We start from the raw sequence: 22,446 nt of genomic DNA, 5'->3' as shown, positions 1-22,446 counted from the left end.
CCCTAGGCAGCACACTACTGCGTTTGTTCCTTCATCTGGAAGAATTTATTCTTTTGGACTCGGAGGTAATGGGCAATTAGGTACAGGAACAACCAGTAATAGGAAAAGTCCCTTCACAGTAAAAGGAAACTGGCTTCCTTATAGTACTCAATGCCCAATAATCACAGGTAAGCAACATCTGGCATATTTACTTCTTGGATTCCTGTTCTTTATAGTGTTTTACAAATCTTGAGATTTAAAGTCAATACGGACTATAATCACTTTCTTCCAAACAGTTCATTTTCACTGTGCTCTGTTTCCTAAAGTCCCTTTCTGCTGTAGGAAATACATGCTTACTTGTGCTGTTGGGATAGGTCCTTTGTTAGCACTAGAGCTAAAACTTAGAGCTGTTAGTGTTTACCTCAGTTAAAGGTAGTCTTAACTATTGTATTGCAAAGACCTGCTTCAGCGAGGTTACGTAACAGAGGAACCTTTATCTAATTGAATGTTGATTGCCGTGTCTCAAACATTTCTCAAATTCACATTTTCAGTTGCCTGTTTTTTATTCCTATTGCAGACAGTGAGGAGTGTTATTGTGTAAAGAGAATTTTCTCTGGTGGGGACCAAAGTTTTGCACACTACTTTTATCCACAGGTAACATTAAATGTACTTTGGTTCCAAAGTTTGTCAAAGTTAAATTTTGGTTTTTCTGATGCATTTTAAAAGATTTTCATATTGAAGGTGTATGACTACAGTGTAAAGTTCATTAGAGCAGTGTGGAAGCACAAGACACTAAGTCAATTTAGCAATTGCAGGACTTGGATCCAGTTATTGAGTGTTAGCTGTCAGTAAGCTCTTGAGGCTTTTTGGCATAAGCTTTTTCCTGAGCGATGGATTCATGCACTTCTTTTCCCTTCATAAAGGAAAAGGTGATTGAATATTTGAGCTCTTTACCCCTGCCCAGCCCTCCTCAGTAACTCCTGACTGCAGCTTTGCTGTCTTCTGCTCTGTAGCCATTTTGGCATACCACAATGATGAGGAAACAAATGGAGCTTTTTGCTAAAAATGATAGGTGGTGACATTGTTATGTGATAGAGTTTTATGCTAGTCTTAAAACTTAAGTTTTAAAAGGACAAGAATTGATCTGTTTAAATTCTAGTATGGAAAAAAAAAAAGTCCAGAAGGACTTTACGGTAAAAATGGCAATGTGGGAGTATGATGGAAAGGAAATGCTATTAGAGGACAAATTGGGAGGGAAAACCAAGATGAAGATACATGACGGGATTTGTATAGGGACTACTTCCAATATAGCCCAGCAGGTATTACACCATAGGGATTGATGAAGCATCAAGAGTTGAGTATGTGGGCTGAAAACTAATTTGGACAAGAAGAAAAACAGATTTTAGCGGGAAACGTGTTTGTTGTCAAGAAAAACTGAGTACAGGTCAGGCTTGCAGCAACCCCTTGCTCCCACAGCCTGTTCTGGTTCTACAGAATCAACAATTTTTCTAGGGTTTTTCTTTCTTAATTCTGATTGAGTTGTGGTAACTATTGCTGTATTTGAGAGAAGCTTGTTTAGCGGGTGTAGACTAGAAAAATTACTGATAATGTAGGTTCAAAACTTCTCTATTAAAATTCCCTTCTTAAAAGCTTTCTTGTGCAATTTTCTAATCACTGAAGTAGATTCTGACTGACTAATTGAGGTAAACTGGAGACTGCATGAATGCAGTTATTGTGACTTGTTCTGTACAAAAAGTATTAGCAATAGATGAACTGTGATGCTGCAAAAGTATCCCTTTTGGTACTCCTTAGTTTGGTAATTTGTATTGAATTCTTTCAAAGTTATGTGAGTATTGTATTCCTGGGACTTGTGTGTCCTTGCCAGTTAAGGGGTCTCAGCCAAAATCTGTTTTCTCAAGTTTAGTTTTTGGGCAGCTCAGTTCCCTAAGTTGTTTCATTGTGGGTTTAAATGACACTTCCGCTGGACACCAGGGAGACGGCAAGAGGGCTTCCTCATCCTGATTTTTGGCAACAGCTCGTCGTCATTATGCGGAGTCAGCTATGTTGTCAGACTGCACGCTCGGGAGAGATAATGTTTCCTTTTACTATTTTAACCTTATTTTTGGTGCTATTTGCCATTTCTTTTTGAACCAGTGCTGCTACTCAAAACAGTGGTCTTGGTTCTGCTCCTCTTTACTATTAGAAATCTTACTGGAATTCATTCGGTATAAGCAGCACATCAAAATGCAGCTCATCTGATGATGCAGTAAATGTTCAGAGAAACATGATTCATTCTCAGAGGAGTCTGATGGAAGTGGGGTGGGAGAGTAGCTGTCCAAAAAATTGAATGGCTCTTTTTCAAGAGCCTGGCAGTGAGCTAACTGGCTCATAGTGACTAGGGAGAAGAGAAGCTTGTTACTCTTGTGTAAAGCTTGTTTAGTGTTCATCTTCTAGAAAAGTACTTGTATGTTTAGGGAGTTTACCATGAAGTAAGCTGTGGTGTGAGTTAACACGCTAACCTAGATGTTTTTAGTGCATGCTCTGCTTTCATAATGAATGCAGAACTGCTAGAATATAGTAAATTTATCCTTGGGCTTATTTCACAGTAATAGTCTGGGTAGGCAAATTGTCAGTCAATGAAGAGATAAAGAACTCAACCACAGGATTGATTTTTCTGGAAAACAATTTTGTGTGCCTGATTCTTTATGCTTTCTTTAAAATACAGAACATGGTGCCACCAGATGATTTTAGGTATCCTGACTTTTTGAAGCAGATCTGGACTGTGAATGAAACGTTTATTCAAAGATTGCTGACTTTCCCATCTGGAAGACTTCCCGTGGAGATCGCTAAGTAAGTGATGTTGAGGAAAGAAGTTGTCTTTTATGATTTTACTTATGAATTGGGCATTAATGGGGTTTTGTACATACATAGCAAAGCTATTTTTAATTACTGATTTTATTATGCGCAGAGCTTTTGCTGTGCGTTCATTGTCATGCTTGTCAAGTAGTTTAGATCCTTTAGTCTGTGTCATCTCTGTCACAGTTTAGATGACTATACAAGATTAAATTAAGCATCTAGTTGCACATTGAAAAATAACAGTACATGTAAAGGAATGTGAGAACAACTCAAAGATTATTGCTTCTACTTTAATAAAGGAGGATGTAAAGAAATCAAAAACAAATGGCAAGACTTGCTTTGAATTGAGCTGTCTTAAGCATTGAGTCTTGAATGGAGGCTTTATCAAGTGTTGTTTAGTCATATTAAAGTCAGAGTTCCATCCTTTTTACAATGTAATTTATTAGGGATTAAATACAGGTTTTTTTATTGCAAATGCTAATTAGTAAAAAGAAAACAAAATAAATGTAACTTATTTCATATGAACAATTTCAGTGAAATTGATGGAACATTCTCCTCAGCTGGGTGCCTGAATGGGAGCTTTTTGGCTTTGAGGTAAGTGGTCAGGCTTTTAAACAAGTATTGTGAACAGAATTAATGGTGGCTGCCTTTCTAGTGTCTCATTTCAACTGTAATGCCTTCCCAGTATTTCCTTACCTTACTGTTACTTCGATAGCCGCAGTTTAAACTTCTAGCTCCTTTACTGCCATATGGTTTGTCAGCTGGCCGAAATGCAGCATGTCTTCTGCCAGTCTTTGGAAGTGTGTGCCACCTGGCTGCTACCATATAAGCCAGCAAATCTCATTACTTCTCAGCCACAGTTTATATATAATTGACAAGGGGAATATATCGCATAGGCTGGTTTAGATCCTAGTGTTTTTACACGATTGTCTTGCAGTTAGAGAAGATGGTTTTTTTCAGTTGCTTCAAAGGTCGTGTAAGAAATGGAGGTCTGATACTGTGATCTCTCATGTTTTAATTCCTTAGTAAGTAGGGCTAAAAATTCAAGGTGGAAGAAATTCTTGAGTTGCTGAGAATACAGGATTCAGTCTTTTTCTCTGTATTTTTTTTTTTTTTGCTGCAGCAATGATGATCACTACAAAACCAGCACTAGATTCTCAGGGGTTGATATGAATGCTGCTAGACTACTTTTTCACAAACTTATACAGCCTGACCACGCTCATATATCACAACAGGTTTGTGCTGCATATTTTCCTTATGTTTAGGATTATCTTTCTGTGTTACACCTATCCAGAAATACTATTGTTATGCTTGCTATGACCCTTATAATAACTTTCATTTACTCAATAATATACTAACTGCAAATATGTAAAATTGTGTTGTGCCAATTAGGTAACACATCAACATATTGTATGTGTCTGTATTTTAATATTTAATATACTGTCTTTTTTTCTAAATGTGTAACAGTCTAGTTTAAACTCTTGATGATTGTTTTCTAGATTATTTTTTATCTAGATGGGTATTTGTTTGAATTCACAATTGCATTAGAATAAACTGAATTTTATGATGTGCTGTAGGTGGCAGCTAGTTTGGAAAAGAACCTTATTCCCAAATTGACCAGCTCCTTACCAGATGTTGAAGCTTTGAGGCTGTATCTCACTCTACCAGAATGCCCACTGATGAGTGATGCAAACAATTTCACAACATTAGCTATTCCTTTTGGAACAGCTATTCTGAACCTAGAAAAAGCTCCTCTGAAAGTTCTTGGTAAGAAACTGAATTCTTTACTATTAAAACTAAGGATCTCCAGATGAAAATGTATAGAAATTCCATCAGTGAGGACACGGTCTCAGCAACACCTGCTGTGTATTTACAGTGCTGTAGAATTCCCCGCTGAGAAAGTTAAGGGTTAACATTGCTTGATGCATAAGAAAAGACCTATTCTGTTGCTTCTGGATGAGTTAACTGGCCATCCACATGAATTCATCTGGTATTGTAATTTTTGGACTGATTCCATTTGGGAGGAATTAAACTGTGTAGTTCAGCGTATTTGATATGTGTCTTCGCACTTTAAAGTGAAAATTATGTGGTCAGACAGCTAACAAGCTCTAAGCAATTTACAGAAGTGTTGCAGAGCAGATGTTAAATCGTCTTTATTTTGACTACAGCACCTGTTTTGTTTCTTCTGAGAGGTTCATGTTTTCTTACTGATCCTAAGTTGTGGTCTTCAAATATGCAGCTGAGAATAGCTCTATTTTTTAAATTCTGCTTCCTTACACCTTCTTACTGTGACTCCTGTCACCTGAAATTCAGCATAAAGAGTTCAGGTTTCAGAATATTTCCTTTTTAACTGGTATCTTTTTGAGAGGGTGCTTCATTCTTCCCCCAGTTATTTTTTGCCTTGTAAACCATCTCTTGTGTTTTTCAGTAGGTTTTGATGAGAGTAGAGAGCTTGTAAAGGCAAACTGATTATTTCTTTGAACTGTAGATCCTTTTTGTGTTGCTTCACTTTCCATTGCTCTCAGGATTGTTTGCTTAAGCCAGCGTGTCAGGATTTGAGCCATCTGTTTTTATGTCAAAAGTTACTTCGTGATACTGTTGTGTACTCTGGATGAACAGACTTAATTTAAAGAGTTGCTGTGTAACAATAGAGCATTTGAATAGAGGTTTCATTATTTATTTAGAGAGTAGTGTGTTGTTTAAAATTCTGCACCACTCTTGCTGTGTTAAACTTTTTTTTTTGAGAGTCTTTGGTAACTGACAAGTATACTTTCTAGTAAAACATGTTTTTTAGTTAAAAGGATAGTGTAACATAATGTTGTAGTGGCAAGTACTAAGTTTGTGTGTTTACCATTTGTTGACAGAAAATTGGTGGTCTGTACTTGAACCTCCATTGTTCCTCAAGATAGTGGAACTCTACAAGGATGTTGTAGTCCACCTCTTGAAGTTGTGCAAGATTGGCATTCCGGCTTCTGAAAGAAGAATACTTACCAATTTTCTACACACGGCTTTCAGAGTTCTGGAAATATTGCATAGAGTATGTTTACGTCAATTTTAACCAATTACTTAGCTGTTTGTTTTTGTCAGCATCTGTGTGCTGTGTAGTTGTTAAAAGAAGTTAAGTTACTAAAGAGTTTTAAATACTTAGACTTGCATCTGCAGAGATGTCTGTAGTTGTTCCATCTGGACCTGTGAACCATTGGAATTCTGCATTCCAATCTGACATGGTGATGGAATTACCTATTTTCTTGGGAACGCAGACTGACCCTGTCAATTGCATCTGTGAGGGTATGTTGGAAAGAATTGCCTCTTAAGCTTGAAATGATAGCAAGTAAGACCACAAATGGAAGATAAGAGCAAGCTGTATTTTGAACAAGAAAGATCTGCGCAGTGTTACCAAGACAAACATACATTTTCTGATTTGTTTATTCTATTTGTTAGTATTGTAACTTAATTCATGAAAACTTACGAATTTATGAACTTTGAACAAAAATAGCCTAAATCATTTGGAGTAACCAGACTGTGCACATCACAGTGTATTATCTAATTGCTGCTGAGATTTCCCCTCCCACCCCCTGTTTTTTTCCCTCTGTAGTTTATTCTGGTCCTATGGCATTTTGTGTTTATAAAAGAGCATTTTAGGCACTCCTTAAGGTGCTGGTCAAGTACTGTATTTGTACAATCTAGCAAAATGGGCATAGGTGCCTAAATTGGACCTTTGTGTGCTATACGTATCAGCCCTCCTCCCCAAGCTGTCAGAAAGAATGGAAGAGATTTCTGCCTTGGAAGTTGGAATTTGTATGCTATGGTTTGCTCAGCTTTTCTTTATTCTTTATGGAGACCATCAAATTAAGGCTGAGAGTAAGACTGATCAGTAACTGTCTTGTGTTAGAAGTGCAGGACGTCATTACAGATTCCCCTATGGAAAGCTGTTGGTGTATAATAAATGATTATTTTGCTGCCTTTAGAATTTCTGCCACTGCTCAGGCTTGCAGTAGCTGTAAATCTTAACAGCTGAAGTTGATCTTAAAATCTTAAAGCCTCGTGGGTAATTGTAGAATTGTAATGTGGCTCTCCTAAGTTCCTTTTTTTTTTTTTTTTTAAACCCAGCTTTGACTGATACGTAACTACATTGTAGAAATAGTTAAATTTGTACCTACCCTGCCGCCCGGCTATTTATATTGGTACAGTCTTAATAATTAGCTGGTATGGACTAAAGTAAGAGGAAAAAATGGGGCAACATATTTGGGGTATTTAAGTTTTAGTATCTAGTGGTTTGAGGGGGGTGGGGATGGTGGGGGAGATGGTTAAGAAAAGTAGGCTTAGATTATCTGGTTATAAAGACAGAATTGGGGATCTTGCTGTTTTGGCAGTTAATGATGCTTAACAGTCCTTGGGAAAAGAAGTGTGTGTTAGGAAAGTGTGGATGCTTCTGGATTAAAATTATACTGTAGAGACAAGCCTTTATATAAAGTTATTTTTCCATGTCTCTTTCTTTTTCTAAGCTTAATGTTTTTAAATAGAAACTGTTCCTCTGGTCATGGGTAATAGAGATAGTACTCATACTGTAAGTAAGAATAGAGTTCTTGAATCATAGTTCTTAAACTTGTGCAAATACAGGAACAAGTATTTATTCCATTGTATACATGAATATGTATATTCATCACTGTTCCTGTGAGATCATGTGATGTTTCAATGGACTCGATGATCTTATAGGTCTTTTCCAACCTCAATGATTCTATGATTCTATGATAATGTGGCAGCACTGTATTGTGCGATACTGTATGCTCAGTTAATCTTATTTTTCTTTGCGTCTTTGATGGGATTCTGAATAATCCATGTATCCATGTCTTTAACATTGTATTTTGCATTCTTGTAGGCACTGTTGTTTTTCTAGAATTTTTTTTTAGTAGCTGGGTATCTGTGGCTGACATCAAATGCTTGAAAAACATGAAAAATGTCCTTTTGAAAACTGTTACACAAAGTGCTAATAAATAAATTGCACTTCTTTAGGTAAATGAAAGAGGGCAAGTTGTACAGTATGACAGATTTTACATTCATGAGATACAAGATTTGATAGATATCAGAAATGACTATGTCAACTGGGTCCAGCAGCAGGTATTTGGGATGGTAAGTTGTGTTGGTTTTTATTTGGTTTTTTTGTGCTTTTTTTTTTTCCGCCCCCCATGTTTTGGTTTTGTCCCTGTAGAAGCCTGTAGATTCTCTAAATATGGGCACTTTCTTTTCATAAAAATATCTTCACAGGTCACTGATGCTGAACAGACTCCTCTTATGTCAGGTACTAGCTGAGGAAAACTTGTTAAGTAGGTGTACTTCTTGTAGGGTATCGTTCTTAGGACTGGCACTATTCAACACTTTAATCCATCAATTAAAAATTGGTTTAGAATGCTGTCACTTGAGACTTACCATGTCAAAAAAGTTAGGAAACTGATAACTCATGATAGGAAAACATCCAGAATAACCTGAATTGCTATATAAGATAGTCAATGAGAAAGCCGAAACTGTCTTGGAAAACTAAGTCTAAAAGCATAATAGGGAGTTACAGGGGACAGATAACTAACATAGTTTTCTACTTTGAGTATCGCAACAAGAACTGAGATAATTAATTCCTGGATCTGTAAACAGAAGAGTGGTAAGTGGGAGTAAATTAATGACTGTGCAGAGAATTAGTGGGTTGATAGGATTTTGCTGCACAGTTCTTTGACTTATGCTTTGAAAGAATATTGAGTTAAGTTAATATGCTTTCTCTAGCCACCTAAATTTAATTTTTTTGCAGCGGTACCTGGAAGGTCCTGAATGTGGGAGACCTACTTTTGCTGTATTTTAGGAATACAAAGCAAGTGATGCTGTCTACCAAAGAATTAAAATTGCAATGTAAAATAACAACAGCAGGGAGACTGGGGAGCGAGCGTAAAGAAATAATGAGTCAGTATTGGCAGTCACGACAGACATTTGTTTCAGCCAAGCTTGTCTGAAAAAATAATCAGTGTGTGATGTAGGCTGGTGTTGGTAGCTAAGAGGGGTGGTATACTAAATGAGATGTAAAAGCTAGGGATAAGCATTGCAGGGCCTTGGAATTAGAGACAGGTTGTGTATTTGGAACAGAGAAGGGTATGCCAGCGAAGGGTACAGAAGTGATGGAATTTAAAAGATTGACCTTTGCAACTTTGCTGTAAGTGGATGTAAACAAACCCAAATTACCTATGTCGTGATCAGAGAAGAAAATGCTGAACATGGGAAAATGAGAGCTGGAAAATTGCTTTGTAATGAAAGTCTTAAGCTCCATTTGTTAATTAATTTGGAAGATTGAGCAGTAGTTTGACATTACTGTGAAAATACTAGATACCGAGTTTCCCTTTAGTCATCATTATTTTGTCATGCATTTGTGCAGTTTCAAGTTCAGCAGAAAAAGTTATTTTGATTTATTATAGGACTGAAAGAAATTCCATGGCCTTAGTCAGATCTCCTTCATAAATGGTTTTGATGGCCTTTTCCTGTCTTCATGTCCACTAGTTTCTTGTGTTCTTGCTTTTAAAATAAGAAGCCCTACTTGCCTATTGAACCAGTAATAATAAATCAAAATTTCTTTTGCTAGTGTAATTTTTATTGTCAGAACTTGAGGCAAAACTGTTTGCTCAGTTCCTTAATTAAAACATGGAGGGGAAAATACAGAAGAAAAGAGAATCTCAGAAGTATACAGAGTATTCTCAGAGAGAAACTCAGAAGAAAAAACTTCTATTGTTTCAACAACAGAAAAATGAGTGGGGAAAAACTGAAGGTACTAAATAACCAACTATTGATTTGAAGAGGTGTTCTTGAGAATACAGCTTAAAGGAGTTGAGAAAAACCCTTTGAATTAGGAATTAATAATGATAGATACAGTAGGAGTACAAAATTGCATAAATCTGTCTGTGACCAATGGGGTACTCAAATCTGATGTTTCCTGTAGGAATTAGGGGTGGAGATAGAAAGCGAAGTATTCTGGCCATCACTTTGTGAGCCATGGATGTCTACATATTTGACTTCTGAGTCTCATATATATTCAAATTTAAAATTTGTTAGTTTGTCATTACCTTTTATTCATTTTCTGTTTTCTGCCTACTGGGTGGAAATGAACTTAGCTTTCAGTGCAGGATAAGGAGGGTAACATGGCACCAGATGGGTAACTTGGTTTCTTAGCACAGTTGATCGAGCTTGTGGAAGTCTCCACGCAGTCCCAGCCGTATGTATTGGTCTGTCTCAAATTTCAGGAGTCAATTGCTTTTCTCATATCTTAACTTATCATAGACCCAAATGATTTGTGAGACTTTATGATAAAGTGGTGGGGTTCTTTTGTATTTTTAATTTTTTACTCATTAAAAATGTTTTGCATTTAATTTGACATGCTACAGTCATTTGAGACTGAAAATACATAAGTAAAAGCAAATGTCATATATTAGTGTATGGAAATAAACATTTTAAATGTTTAATTTTTGCATCCAAGAAAACGTGATACTTTAATGGTCCTTTTTTTAAAGACTGATATATAGGGTGTTGAAAGGCATGGTTGTGTTTGGCAGATTAATTAGAATGTTTATGGTTGATACTTATTTCTCAGTAAACGTTCTCTTGGGGGGCGAAGCTGTAGATAAATATTTTTAATTCTACATCAGAGATAAGTAATTAATGCAGACACTAATGCTGCTTTTTCATCTTAATTATTGCTGCCTTTGTGCAAATGCTGTCATAGGATGTCAACCATGGATTAACTGAGGTAAGATTAGTTGCAGTCTGATTTCTTTTGCAGAATGTAAGGAAATCAGAAATATGAATGTCAAGGATTGTCTGATGTGTTCTATTGAGCATAAAGCTTAAAGTTCATATGGCTGTAATCTGAAAAGGTTTTTGTGGGGCAAAAATACATAATTCTTTGTAGTGCAAATTCAGAGCAGCATCTGAAAACAAGGACTACTTTGATGATATCTACTAGCCGTAATAAAAGTTCTGAAATTAAAATGTACAAAGTGAGAGTGGTGTTTGTGTGTGTTTTGGGTTTGTGTGGGGTTTTTTGTTTGTTTTTTTCTGAAGTACTAAACAATTGAAAATCTACTTAATTTTCCTAAGATGCTTTGGTCCTGCATTGACAATGAGTGAAGAATTCTTTCTCTTTTCAGTAAAATAGATGTATTAAATGAGTACTATTGCAATGGCTTCTTTAACCATGATTATGGTTTTTAAATAAGCAGAGATATGACATGGTTCTTTTCATTCTAGCTAACAGATATTCCTGTTACAATTTGCACATATCCATTTGTATTTGATGCCCAGGCAAAGACAACTCTCCTACAAACAGATGCAGTCATACAGATGCAGGTAAGAGTCTCATTTTTTTAATATTACGAATTTTCTTTTTTTCTTTAGTTGGGGGTCTTGGGGGGTTGCTGTTGGCATCTATCTTGTTAGAGGCAGCAGCCAGTTACTTTTAATTTCTTATTTTGATGGGACTTAGGAGCTGGTGCTGTTCTTAAGATTGGTAGTATCAGAGAGGCAACATGTTGGCACCACGTGAATATCTAGTGTACACCTAATTTCTCATTTCATCTGTTTTGCCACCTTCAAAATACTGCTAAACTCTGAAGTCTGATGGGTGTCTGCAAGGCAGTAGAAAAGAAGCTTATCTTGAAAATCTAGCATCTACTTGGGATAGTGGGAGTAGGTTTCCTGATCTTGCAGTTTGCAGAAGTTTTTGGCTCTCTTCCTGTTAAATGCAATTATATGTTACTCCTAATTTGTTCACTTACGTTTTAACTAGAGACTTTCCTAGAAATTAGATACTTGATACAAACAATTCTATATCTTGACCCATATCTCTTGTCTAGAGATAGGTACAGTAGACAACCCTAAAGTAAATGAGAGGATCTTACGTGTTTTCATGATTCTCTAGGTAGAACTGAAACCAGTGTGATGTGGTGAGCTATACTTTTGTTTAATGTCTGGATTTTTTTTTTTTTCATAAATATAATCTATACCTGTTCAGTTGCTGTAAGGGTATAATAAATCATATTCTTAAAAAAGTGAAGGAAGAATGGACACTACAGCAAAAGTAACAGCAGTAAGAGTACCAGCCCTCCCCCAAGTTTATAATGTTTAACATAATAAAAGTTACTGTTCCGAGTCTGAAATTAAACGGAAATGATAAGTCATGCTCAAGTAATGGGCTCATGTAGAAAAATACTAGCTTGCTTTTGTAGTTTGTAAGAAACAGTTTCTTACGCCTTTAAAAATGTATATACTCAGGCAATACCAACATTTGATATAAACTCAGGGAAATGTTCACATTGAATGTTTCTATTAACAATATTAAATAGTATTAAAACACTCAAACTTTCAAGAGTTCTATGCCATATTCAGAACACTTGCAACAGTATTTTGTTGTTGAACAACTGTAATACAAAAATTACAATACAAATGAAATAGATTAACAAATCACTTTTCATTCTGTGAATTAGTTTTTAATGGATGTTTTCATGCCAGATTTATATTAAATAGCTTGCTCTTCATTAGATAAAGTGCAGTATTTTTTTGCTTCCTTTTGTTATCCGAAGTATTTTGACTGGAATGTCAAAAACTCTTATTCTAAGACTTCCCTGAACATTAGCATTGATGAGGCTAATGGGTAAAGGAAAAATATTTCCTGAGATTAAATATTTCCTGAGATAAAAGGAATATGAAGAAAATTTGGGCAAATTCAGTAGCTCTCATAATAGCTATTCCCACTTATGTCTTCTGCGCTTTTTAAGACTGATGGACATTTAATGTTGACAGGAATCTTATGTTACCTACTGACACTTTCACTTTGTTTTTTTTTTTCCAGATGGCTGTTGATCAGGCTCACAGGCAGAATTTGTCTTCTCTCTTTCTGCCAGTATTTGAATCTGTCAACCCATGCCTGATATTAATGGTACGGAGAGACAATATTGTAGGAGATGCTGTGGAAGTCCTAAGGAAAACAAAGAATGTAGACTACAAGAAGCCACTCAAGGTATTATCAGTGCATATTGCTCAAAGTGTCTTTCACTGACGTGCAAGTAATTGAGAATATTTTTGGACAAATCTTGTTTCACAATCCGTTTTTAATTCAGTGCTAACTGAATTGTGTGTTTCAGGTTATTTTTGTAGGGGAAGAAGCTGTTGATGCTGGAGGTGTTCGCAAAGAATTTTTTTTGCTCATCATGAGGGAGTTGTTAGATCCCAAATATGGAATGTTCAGGTATTATGAAGAGTCCAGGCTGATCTGGTTCTCTGATAAGGTAGGGTGCGAACTATAGTAATTAATTTTCTTTTAACTTGCAATATTTATATTAATAATGTATGAACATAGTCGTTTGTAGTAGTTTTATTTCAAGAGGAGAAGCTGAAATAAGTATTCTCAAAAAATGTTTATTTTTGTCATTGTTAGATCAAAACTTTCCCCTTCTGTTTTTGCCCATTCCTTACTTACTCCTTACCTGTTGTCCCCAACCCAGACAAGTTTAGCAGGAAGAAGTGCCAGCCAGAGTAAACTGATTGCAAGAGCAGAATTGGTAAATCAATGTCGTAGAGAAAAATTCTTGAAGTGGCATGTTGAACAGGTCTTCCTGTGTTCAGTCACATTTATGGGTCTGTTTCGTTAGGTATTCATCTGGTCATACTTTCTCGAAAGTTTTGATCGCTGACTTTTTAGTCCTCTTTCAGAGAAAACACTGACTAGAGTGGCTATATCACAAATACCTGAATGTTAACATTCCCACAGTTGTGTTTTAAGCCTTGGCTATTAACTCCAAGGGAGTCAGTAGTGACCTCCTCCCTCATTCTCCCAAAAATACTATTTAAAAAAATTGACATATATTTAAGCACTCGATAGTGCAATAGTAAGTCACTGATAAAGACAGAATCTTATTGCAGTACTTTCAGCAGTATGCATCACTTGTAACACAAAATATGTTGTATCAACTTTTTTTTTAAAGTAGAAAGAGTTCTGTTTCCTTGGATTTCAGTCTGTCAGCTGGTTAAAATTTTATCCTGTTTTCCTCAGTACTTATAGATACATACATATTTAAAGAAAATATAAATGAAACTCAGATTATACTGCACTGTACGCTTTTTTCTGGACTCTGCAAGATTAAAATAACTTATTTATTTTAAACCATGTTGTCTGTTTTCTGTTCTTAGACCTTTGAAGACAGTGACTTGTTTCATTTGATTGGTGTTGTCTGTGGGCTAGCAATATATAATTTTACTATTGTAGACCTTCATTTCCCTTTGGCTTTGTACAAAAAGCTATTGAATAAGAAACCATCCCTGGATGACTTAAAAGAGTTGATGCCAGATGTTGGCAGGTAAGCAAGAAAGAAAAGTGAGCGTTACTAGGAATTAATTTTTAATTCCACATTTTCCTTTAAGAAAAAGAAAATGTGTTATTTTCACACTAACAGGATAAACAGCTCAGAGTAACTTGCAGCCATCATGTAATTTGAGAAAGGATATATGCTGTTGTTAAACACCTGCTTCTAAATGCTTGGGTTTAGTACTTGTCTTCTGTTTTATTACCCTACAAGAATTTTAGGGGAAAATAACATGTGAAACTCAAAACCTTTGAGTTTTAGCCATTAATTTTATAAGTCTAAGTGTGAACATAAGCTGTTCAGAACTAAAATTATTTAGTCCATCAAGGAAATGTTTTTGCTTATTTCAGACATAAGTACATGCTAAATATCTGCCCTTGAGTAGGGATGTGAATAGCACTAACACATAGGAGGTTCAAACGAGTGGAAGTGGATGTTTGATTGCCTCAGTGTTGGGAATGCTAAAGTTTTCATAGATTCAAGGAGAGATCAAAAAAGTTAATGGAAGAGCCCATCAATGGTTATGAAGTACTTACTGCCTCTGGTTTGGGAATCCCTTAGCTGAAGACTAGGATATGAATCTTCTGTCTTCACACCTGGAGATAATCAAAAGGAAATAACAGTACAAGTAATAGCAAAATGATTGCTTGAGATTTTCCAACACTGCACAAAGTGCAAGTCAATGAACTAATAAATGAAATAACAGTAGAAAGACTTTTTTGTTTAAACTGGAATTACCAAAGCATAAAGAATACTTCAGGAAAGTAAGTTCATCTTTCTTTCCACTGGTACAAGTACTTTGTAACTTATTTTGCAGGGGAATGCAACAGTTACTGGACTATCCAGAGGATGACATAGAAGCAGCATTTTGTCTTAATTTTACTGTAAGTTTTATATAGTGTTTATGTAAGTGTATATACTGTAAGTGTTTATATAGTATTTCTTATCAAGCTTATACCATCTGTTAGAACTGCCTCTGATGGAGTGCTTGAGCAAAAGCATCAACTGATGATTCCCATGAATTTTAGCATCTGTGTCTGCTGTTCATGTTGCTGTTAGCTAAGTGGTGGGAAGAAGTACTCTACGCAGTAAATAAGATTTATACTATTTCTGTTTGTTTTAAATAGATCACTGTGGAAAACTTTGGTACAACAGAAATTAAAGAGCTTGTTCCTAATGGTGCTGACATTCCTGTAGTGAAACAAAATAGGTGAGTTTTATGGGTCACAGGGTAGTTCAGTGTTGCTGTCTGCCTTGGGAATGTAACTGAGCTGCTACAAATATCCTTTGCCAAGCTGTTACACTAATGTTGGAGGCAAAACTACTTTGCTTGTTTTTCCAAGCTGTTCTTGTGTATTGTTAAAATAGCTATTGTATTTAAGGATTTGCCAGCTGTGGAGAAGCTATCTAATTTTACTCGGAATGTGTAATATTTCTTTTTCACTTTGAACTTAGAAGTATTTTGAAGCTCTTAGGGCCCATTTTGACTACATGGTCTTCATTTTAAAAGATTAAAAATGGTTGTGGTTCTGCAGGAAGTTATATATAATTGGAGTTTAGTGAGTAATGATGAAAACTTCAACCTAGATGCCATTATATGGCAACTGTTCATATATGAAATACTATTTCAGAGAAGTCTTCTCTTTGTAGAGTAGATAAATTAATCTAATGTTACCTAGTGTTACTGTCAGAAGAGTGTGTGAGGGGTGGGTTTTTTTTTCCTTGGTCAAGGATTCTGTTACTTTGATTTATAAAAGCAGCCTCTCCCAGCCTTTGTTACCTTTCTGCTCCTGTGGGATAGGCAGAATATATCTGGTGGTGCTTTTGTTCCTTTTTGCAGAATACTACCGTTTTCCTGTCTCTCTCTGTCCATTCCTCTCATGTATTCCTGTCTGTTCTTTAATCTTCGTGATTTCTCTGTGCTTTTACTTCTCCCAGAGTAACGGGAGAATCAAATGGAAAGAACATACTCTATGAGAACAGAATGCATCTAGGCCGTGCATGGTAGGAATGAGGGAGAAAATGCACCTCTAGGCGTCTTCCTAGAGGGCACATGTTTTGGGCAACATTTTCTGTAACTACCTAGGTCTGTTGTAGAGGAAAGAGTGATGATAGAAGATTCTGAGGGTATCATAAGCCTGCACATAACCATGTGCAGTGACGGTACCTCCCACAGTTGAGTGATTTTTTTTTTTTTTTTTTAAATCCTCCTGACTTATCCTACCATTAAGAACTGCAATCACTACCTATACCTGTCGCACTTTTTTTTTTTTTTTTTTTTTAAATCCTTGGCTTGTAGCTGAGGATTTGTGATACTTTATCTTAAACACGACAGCTTTGAAGTTCTGTGCTGGTGGTTTGGTGTTCTGTCACAAAGTGGAAGTAAAATTGGAGTTGTATTACAAGAAGAGTTTCAAGGTGCCTGTGGAATGTATGCTGCACTGTTGTCACCCGTTGTCTTGCAAAAATGAAGAATTCCTGTTTCTCAAGATCCAAATATTTCATGATGCTTTAATTCAGTTTTAAAAATATTAACATAGAGTACAACAATGCTAATTAATTACTATGAATTTTTTCTGGAGCAGCCTTTCCTTCCACTGTTAGTATTACACAAGTTACTTGCCTCTCTGGTAATTACATAGTGTGCATAAAATGGATATCTCATTGAGTGCTGGAAGAGGAGGAGCGTGATTCACCACTCTGCTCATCTCCAGTATTTTCAGTTCAACAACTTTAATAAATGTATCATCAAAATGTGTTTAGATAATTCTTTAAATTATTGGTGATGTTATTCAAATACTGTGGAAGTTGTTCAAATACTGTAGGTTTTCACAGAGAATGTATGTTGGTAGGATAACTGTAATCCATAACTGAAGTCACTCTGCCAGTGTAGAAATGATCTGTGTTAACTAGGATTGATTATGATTTTCTTTTTAGTTACCATTTTAATCATAAATACTGTATCACATCAAGGAATTTTGGTTCTCTCCCTGAATGCTGTGGAAGAAGCTATTTCCAACAAAATACGAGAACTGCTTGTACCAAAGCACAGATGACAGGCAGTCTGTTTTTCAGTATCCTAGCTCCTTTGCACTGATCTTTCTACTGTATAGGACTCAAATGTCCGTTTGAAGTTGATTTGCATTTTCAGTGCAGATATGGTAATCTTTTTAATTAAAAAAAAAATACAACAGTGAGTTTAACTATTCAGTTTCAGGACACCGCATGTAACTCAAGCCTTTAAGCTTGTTGCCATTCAGTCCAATTCACTGCAATGCATACAAATAAGAGCATTATTTATTTCAGGCACTATAAATGTTTCTAAATGTTACTGGTTTTCTGTTGCACGTTACAGACTGTCTTGGGGGGCATGGAGGGGAAATACGTTTATGTTCCATTTTCGTTGAGGTTATCTTCACTATGGTTGTAACACAAAGCAGAGAATATAATACATTAGGATCCTTTTTGCTTAACTTTCAATGCTGTGTTCTATACAGAAATGGCTACTGGTTTATTGCTAGATTGACATACTCCCCCCCCCTTCTTTTTTTCTTCTTTGTGCAGGCAAGATTTTGTAGATGCATATGTGGATTACATCTTCAATAAATCTGTGGCTTCCTTATTCAGTGCATTCCATGCAGGCTTCCACAAAGTATGTGGAGGTAAAGTTCTTCAGCTCTTCCAGCCCAGCGAGTTGCAGGCAATGGTGATTGGGAACACAAATTATGATTGGAAAGAACTGGAGAAGGTAAGAACCATAGTTAGCTATTTGTTTCATATATTCTTAATTTCAAGATGCAAAAGCAAGATCTTGAAGTGTCCTTTTGAGCTCTGTTTTAATTAATGTGACTTCTGTCCTTGATTGGATTGACCGCATGAGTGAGGAACTTTTTTTAAAATATCAGTGAATGAAGACACTAAAATATTATTTACCTTCCTGCTTAAAGATTTTCCATCTAATTTCTGAAGGAAATCAGACTTAGAAGGAGAGGAAGAAAAATCCAAAGAACCAAAAGGCAGCTGTATACAATGTACTATGTTAGAAGGGGAAAGTGAACAAAACGCACACAGTTAATAAAAGTAAATATTCTTGATTGCCAAAACTCGCTGTGAGACTTTGTCACTACTTTATCGGGATTGAAAATGCTTTGGAATGCATACATGTGTCCACATAGTTGAAGTCAGACTGAACAGCTGAAGAAAATTGACCAAGGAAAACAGTAATATGTCACTTGCAGTATCCCTTTACACAAACCGCATTCATTCTACTTCAATGTCAGATTATCCTACTAGTTCTGTGTGCAAACAATAACCTCATTTCCTGCTCATTTTAGAATACAGAATACAAAGGAGAATACTGGGCAGACCATCCTACAATTAAAATATTCTGGGAGGTTTTTCATGAGTTGTCTTTGGAGAAGAAAAAACAGTTTTTGCGTAAGTATTTGAAACTACTTTGCAGAAGTTGCTGACTGAACAGGATGACTGTGATTTCAGGCTCTTGCTATAAGAGAGCAGACGTAAGTATTTGTCTATAATGATGTGATTAACTTTATTTGGAAGAAAAAAAAATCATAGTAGAAGAAATTGATTATGAGCTTGTCTCTGATTTTGCTGGGATTGTCCTGAATAATTGTGGGTGGTGTGCAGTTACAAGATCACAGTAGACCAGAGCAGCATTAAAAAATAAAACAGGAAAAAAACAAACCCCCCAAAACCCCAACAACTTATACTGCTAGTGTCATTTATCTGATGACTAGGAATTTTTTTCTGTGTTTTGACATAAGGTTAACATCCTCCAGTTTTATTCATTGCACATAGGTGGAATTTTGGAGTTATAACTGATTGTAAATACCTCAAGGTACTGATATGAGTGGAAATGTACAGGAAAAAACCGAAGTCATGGAAGCTTCCTGTGAACAAGCTTTTTTTGAGAATAGATCATAGATTAGTTTCCAATTCTGATAAATTTCTTACTGAACAAATTCTCTGTATTTACAAGATGCTTGCAAATGCTCAGTAAAGGTATAGCCAATGGATTTTAAATAACAAATTCTGATACATTAAGAACATCCTACTCTTTTTTTTTTTTTTTTTTTTTTAGGACTGTTTGGTTTCATATGCTAAAATGAAATGTTTTCCTTTATATATCACTTGTTTTGTTACAGTTAAGAGTTCATATGTGGAAGCTGGAGATTGGGTTAAGTCATTATTCCCTGTTTTTTCAAACTTATCAGAACAACTTCAGTGTGAAAAGCTAACTACTGCTGGAATAATTAAAAAATGCAAATAACGATTAGAACTGCATATATGACATAGACAATGTTAGTCTTAAACTACTTTCAAGACTTTGTTTGTTTGTTTTTTCTTGGCAGTGTTTCTGACAGGCAGTGATCGTATTCCAATTCTTGGAATGAAGTGTCTTAAACTAGTCATCCAACCAACAGGAGGTGGAGAAGGTTATCTTCCAGTAGCTCACACTTGCTTTAATCTTCTTGATCTTCCAAAATACACAGATAAAGAAACCCTAAAATCTAAGTTGATCCAGGCTATAGATCACTACGAAGGTTTCAGTTTAGTATAACTCCAGAAATGAGAGTTCTGTGTAATGTGGGATCATTAAACTAACTTCTTGTGTCTTTCTTGTGGTGGTAAATTCAGTGGATTAAATGATGGAGTTGATAATATAACTGATTATTTGCAAAAACGTTCAGTGGTACGGATATTCATGGGAGCCAAAAAACATTTACAAAAATGAGGAACTGTCTTAAATACATACCTTCTTGTACAGAACCATGTGGATTTTGCCATCTTACAATAAAAATGAGAGTATTGTGAGTGGGAGTCAAGTTTCACTAACATGAATTAACATTTCGCCTTATGCAAACAATTTGGCGTGTGAGTGCATGAGACTTGCTTAAGTTTTTCAAATGACTTAGTAAGAACATTTAACTTTTTCCCTGATAAATTCACTTGGTAACTTTTCATTTTGTAAATAATAAATTTTTGTGATAAAATAATTATGTTCCAATAGCAGTATGGTTTCTATTGCTTGTAATTGAATATGAGCTTATTTTCTGGCTTTTAACAAAAAAGGGACTACTCTGATTTCTGAAGATATATTTTTCTGGTTTGTTTTAAGAACCTTAATAATGAAAGTGATTGTTTAAGAGATGTTAATCTTCACAGTGTACAATCCATGAAGCAGTCACTTAGTGCCGATACGAAACTGCATACGATGGCATTTTTAATATGTGGATGGACAAACTGACTTAATACACTGTTTTATTTTTAAGGACTGATTCTGTAATTAAGTGGACACAAGTATTAAAGAGGTTAACTTATCATTTGAAACCTCTGCAGCTGTGTGTCAAAAATACAGCTTAAAGAAAAAGATGCACCAGACAATTGTTGCTGTCAAGAGGTTAAACGTTTATTTTTAAATGCTGAAAGCATAGTTTATTGTTTCCAATAGAATTTTCACTTTTTCCAGATAAATGCATTTGAAATAACTCTTTAACACCCCTCTCCCCTTTTCTTAAGATTTTATTTTTAGTATAATTGCCCTGAGACAATTGTGCTTAGCTGGACACTTTTGGATTTGACTTTCCTTCTCTGGTTAAATTCCAGATTTTGTGGTGTTAATGCATATGTGACTTGCAGCTGTGAAACAAATATTTATTTTTTTTAGATTTTTAAATGCAGTGAAAAAATTCAAGCTATAATAAAAGACTTGAATGAAAACCTTTGTTGGTTGATGTGTATGGATGCTTGCATCATGCATATTTCTTCAGTTGGAGGGCAACTTTTGCGTGCATTAAATCAAAAGTACAGCTAGGATACTAGCTAGCTACTAGTACAGCTAGATTCAAGATCTCATTTGAAAAGCAGGGAAATTAATTCATTGTAATAAATTGTATAACATGCAGTTTCTGTGCTGGCAGTAGATGTGGATATAATACAAGCAGTCAGTACAGTTAAAATCATTCTTTTTTTCCTTAACACTGTGTTTTTACAGCTTTCTCATGCAGTGTAACCTCTAGTAATTTCTTTGTATGCAGCCCATATTCCATCTTTTCCAACATTTGTTACCTGGCTGGGAAATTCTCCCTCTTGTGAAAAACAAGAAACCAACAAATACTAAAGCAGCTTAATCTTACTGTACATGGAAGAAAGAAAAGGAGAAAAGAAAAAAAAAAAAAGTATTATGCCTTCATTTTACCAGGTAATAATAAACCACTGTTTTTAAATTATGAAACACCAAGATTGCAAAGGCAAATATTCAAAAATTAGGAAGTGGCTAATGTAAAGCTGTCTTCTTCCTTTTTCCCTTGTGTATTACTACATGATCAAGTGTTGGCTTCTTTTTCTATGGGACTCTTGCTTCATTCAGTGTTGATGGTGTTCACCGAAAAATAGGGGGTTTTTATGTTCAGTTGTGCAGGTCCAAATCTGATTTAGTGTGTTATCATCTAAACCCAGCACTATATATATGCATTTAATTTCTCTGTGGGACTTTCTCTGATTTTTGCTGTATTGCATTTTTCATCAATACCAATCTGAAAGATGAGTAATAGCCTTACTCTGTAGATGAGGGGGTCTGAGACAGAATCCGAGCCATAGTTACTGAACACTTGCCAATTTTTGGTGCCCAATTTAGGATGTGCTAGAGAACTTAGATGTCCTTTATCTTTGAAGTGCAGTTATTGTTGACTAAAACTGCTGTGGCGATTACTTCATGTTGCTGCAAAAGTTTCTTCAGCATCAGCAAGACATATTTCTTACTCTCTTGGAACATTAGTGGACATTAGTAAGCGTTGGGAGGGTGGGACGTGTGGGACGTGTTTGAATGGTTAAATGTCACATTAAGAACCCACTCGCAGAGCATGGCTAAAGTCACTTACCTCAGGACAGCATTCACCTGAGACTTCTTTTTGCAGTTCGGGCCTTGGTTTTATCCACCTCTGCAAGAAGTGGAGTTGGGTCCTGCAGAGCATGATTGTATGTACTAAATGCTCCTGATTATCTTACAGGTGTTAGCTCAGTCTGTGCAGTGAGACAGGTGCCCTGTTGCAAAACAGACATTATCTACATAAGAAGGTAAAAGACTTTTATGTAGTACTAGAACAATTAATAGTCATTATATTACTTCTGTCAAGCAGTTTAATACTTTCTGCAATACCGTGTTGCCATTAGTTCTGTTAACAATCATAACAGCCCTGTGAAG

The 22,446-nt window shown here is 35.7% G+C and overlaps 1 protein-coding gene across 5 annotated transcripts in view; it reads left to right on the top strand.

Moving 5' to 3' along the window:
* Positions 1-20,239, top strand: part of HERC4 (HECT and RLD domain containing E3 ubiquitin protein ligase 4) — a 36,139-nt gene extending 15,900 nt beyond the window's left edge. For 4 of the 5 annotated variants that reach the window (XM_076339374.1, XM_076339375.1, XM_076339372.1 and 1 more), the window contains exons 9-26: positions 7-167; positions 557-633; positions 2,705-2,829; positions 3,370-3,429; positions 3,959-4,070; positions 4,413-4,602; positions 5,700-5,872; positions 7,849-7,965; positions 10,586-10,609; positions 11,110-11,208; positions 12,710-12,877; positions 13,002-13,145; positions 14,047-14,213; positions 15,037-15,103; positions 15,347-15,429; positions 17,784-17,967; positions 18,554-18,656; positions 19,595-20,239. In XM_076339374.1, the coding sequence (XP_076195489.1) occupies positions 7-167; positions 557-633; positions 2,705-2,829; positions 3,370-3,429; positions 3,959-4,070; positions 4,413-4,602; positions 5,700-5,872; positions 7,849-7,965; positions 10,586-10,609; positions 11,110-11,208; positions 12,710-12,877; positions 13,002-13,145; positions 14,047-14,213; positions 15,037-15,103; positions 15,347-15,429; positions 17,784-17,967; positions 18,554-18,656; positions 19,595-19,803 (2,263 nt within the window). In that variant the 3' untranslated portion in view covers positions 19,804-20,239. The remainder of the gene's footprint in view (positions 1-6; positions 168-556; positions 634-2,704; positions 2,830-3,369; positions 3,430-3,958; positions 4,071-4,412; positions 4,603-5,699; positions 5,873-7,848; positions 7,966-10,585; positions 10,610-11,109; positions 11,209-12,709; positions 12,878-13,001; positions 13,146-14,046; positions 14,214-15,036; positions 15,104-15,346; positions 15,430-17,783; positions 17,968-18,553; positions 18,657-19,594) is intronic. The other variant, XM_076339376.1, reaches the window with a different exon arrangement.
* The last annotated feature ends 2,207 nt before the right edge of the window (positions 20,240-22,446 follow it).

The sequence above is a fragment of the Aptenodytes patagonicus genome, chromosome 5, assembly GCF_965638725.1.
Source record: "Aptenodytes patagonicus chromosome 5, bAptPat1.pri.cur, whole genome shotgun sequence".
Taxonomy (NCBI): Eukaryota; Metazoa; Chordata; class Aves; order Sphenisciformes; family Spheniscidae; genus Aptenodytes; species Aptenodytes patagonicus.
Note: the sequence above shows the minus strand (reverse complement) of the source record. Positions and strands in the feature narration are given on the sequence as shown.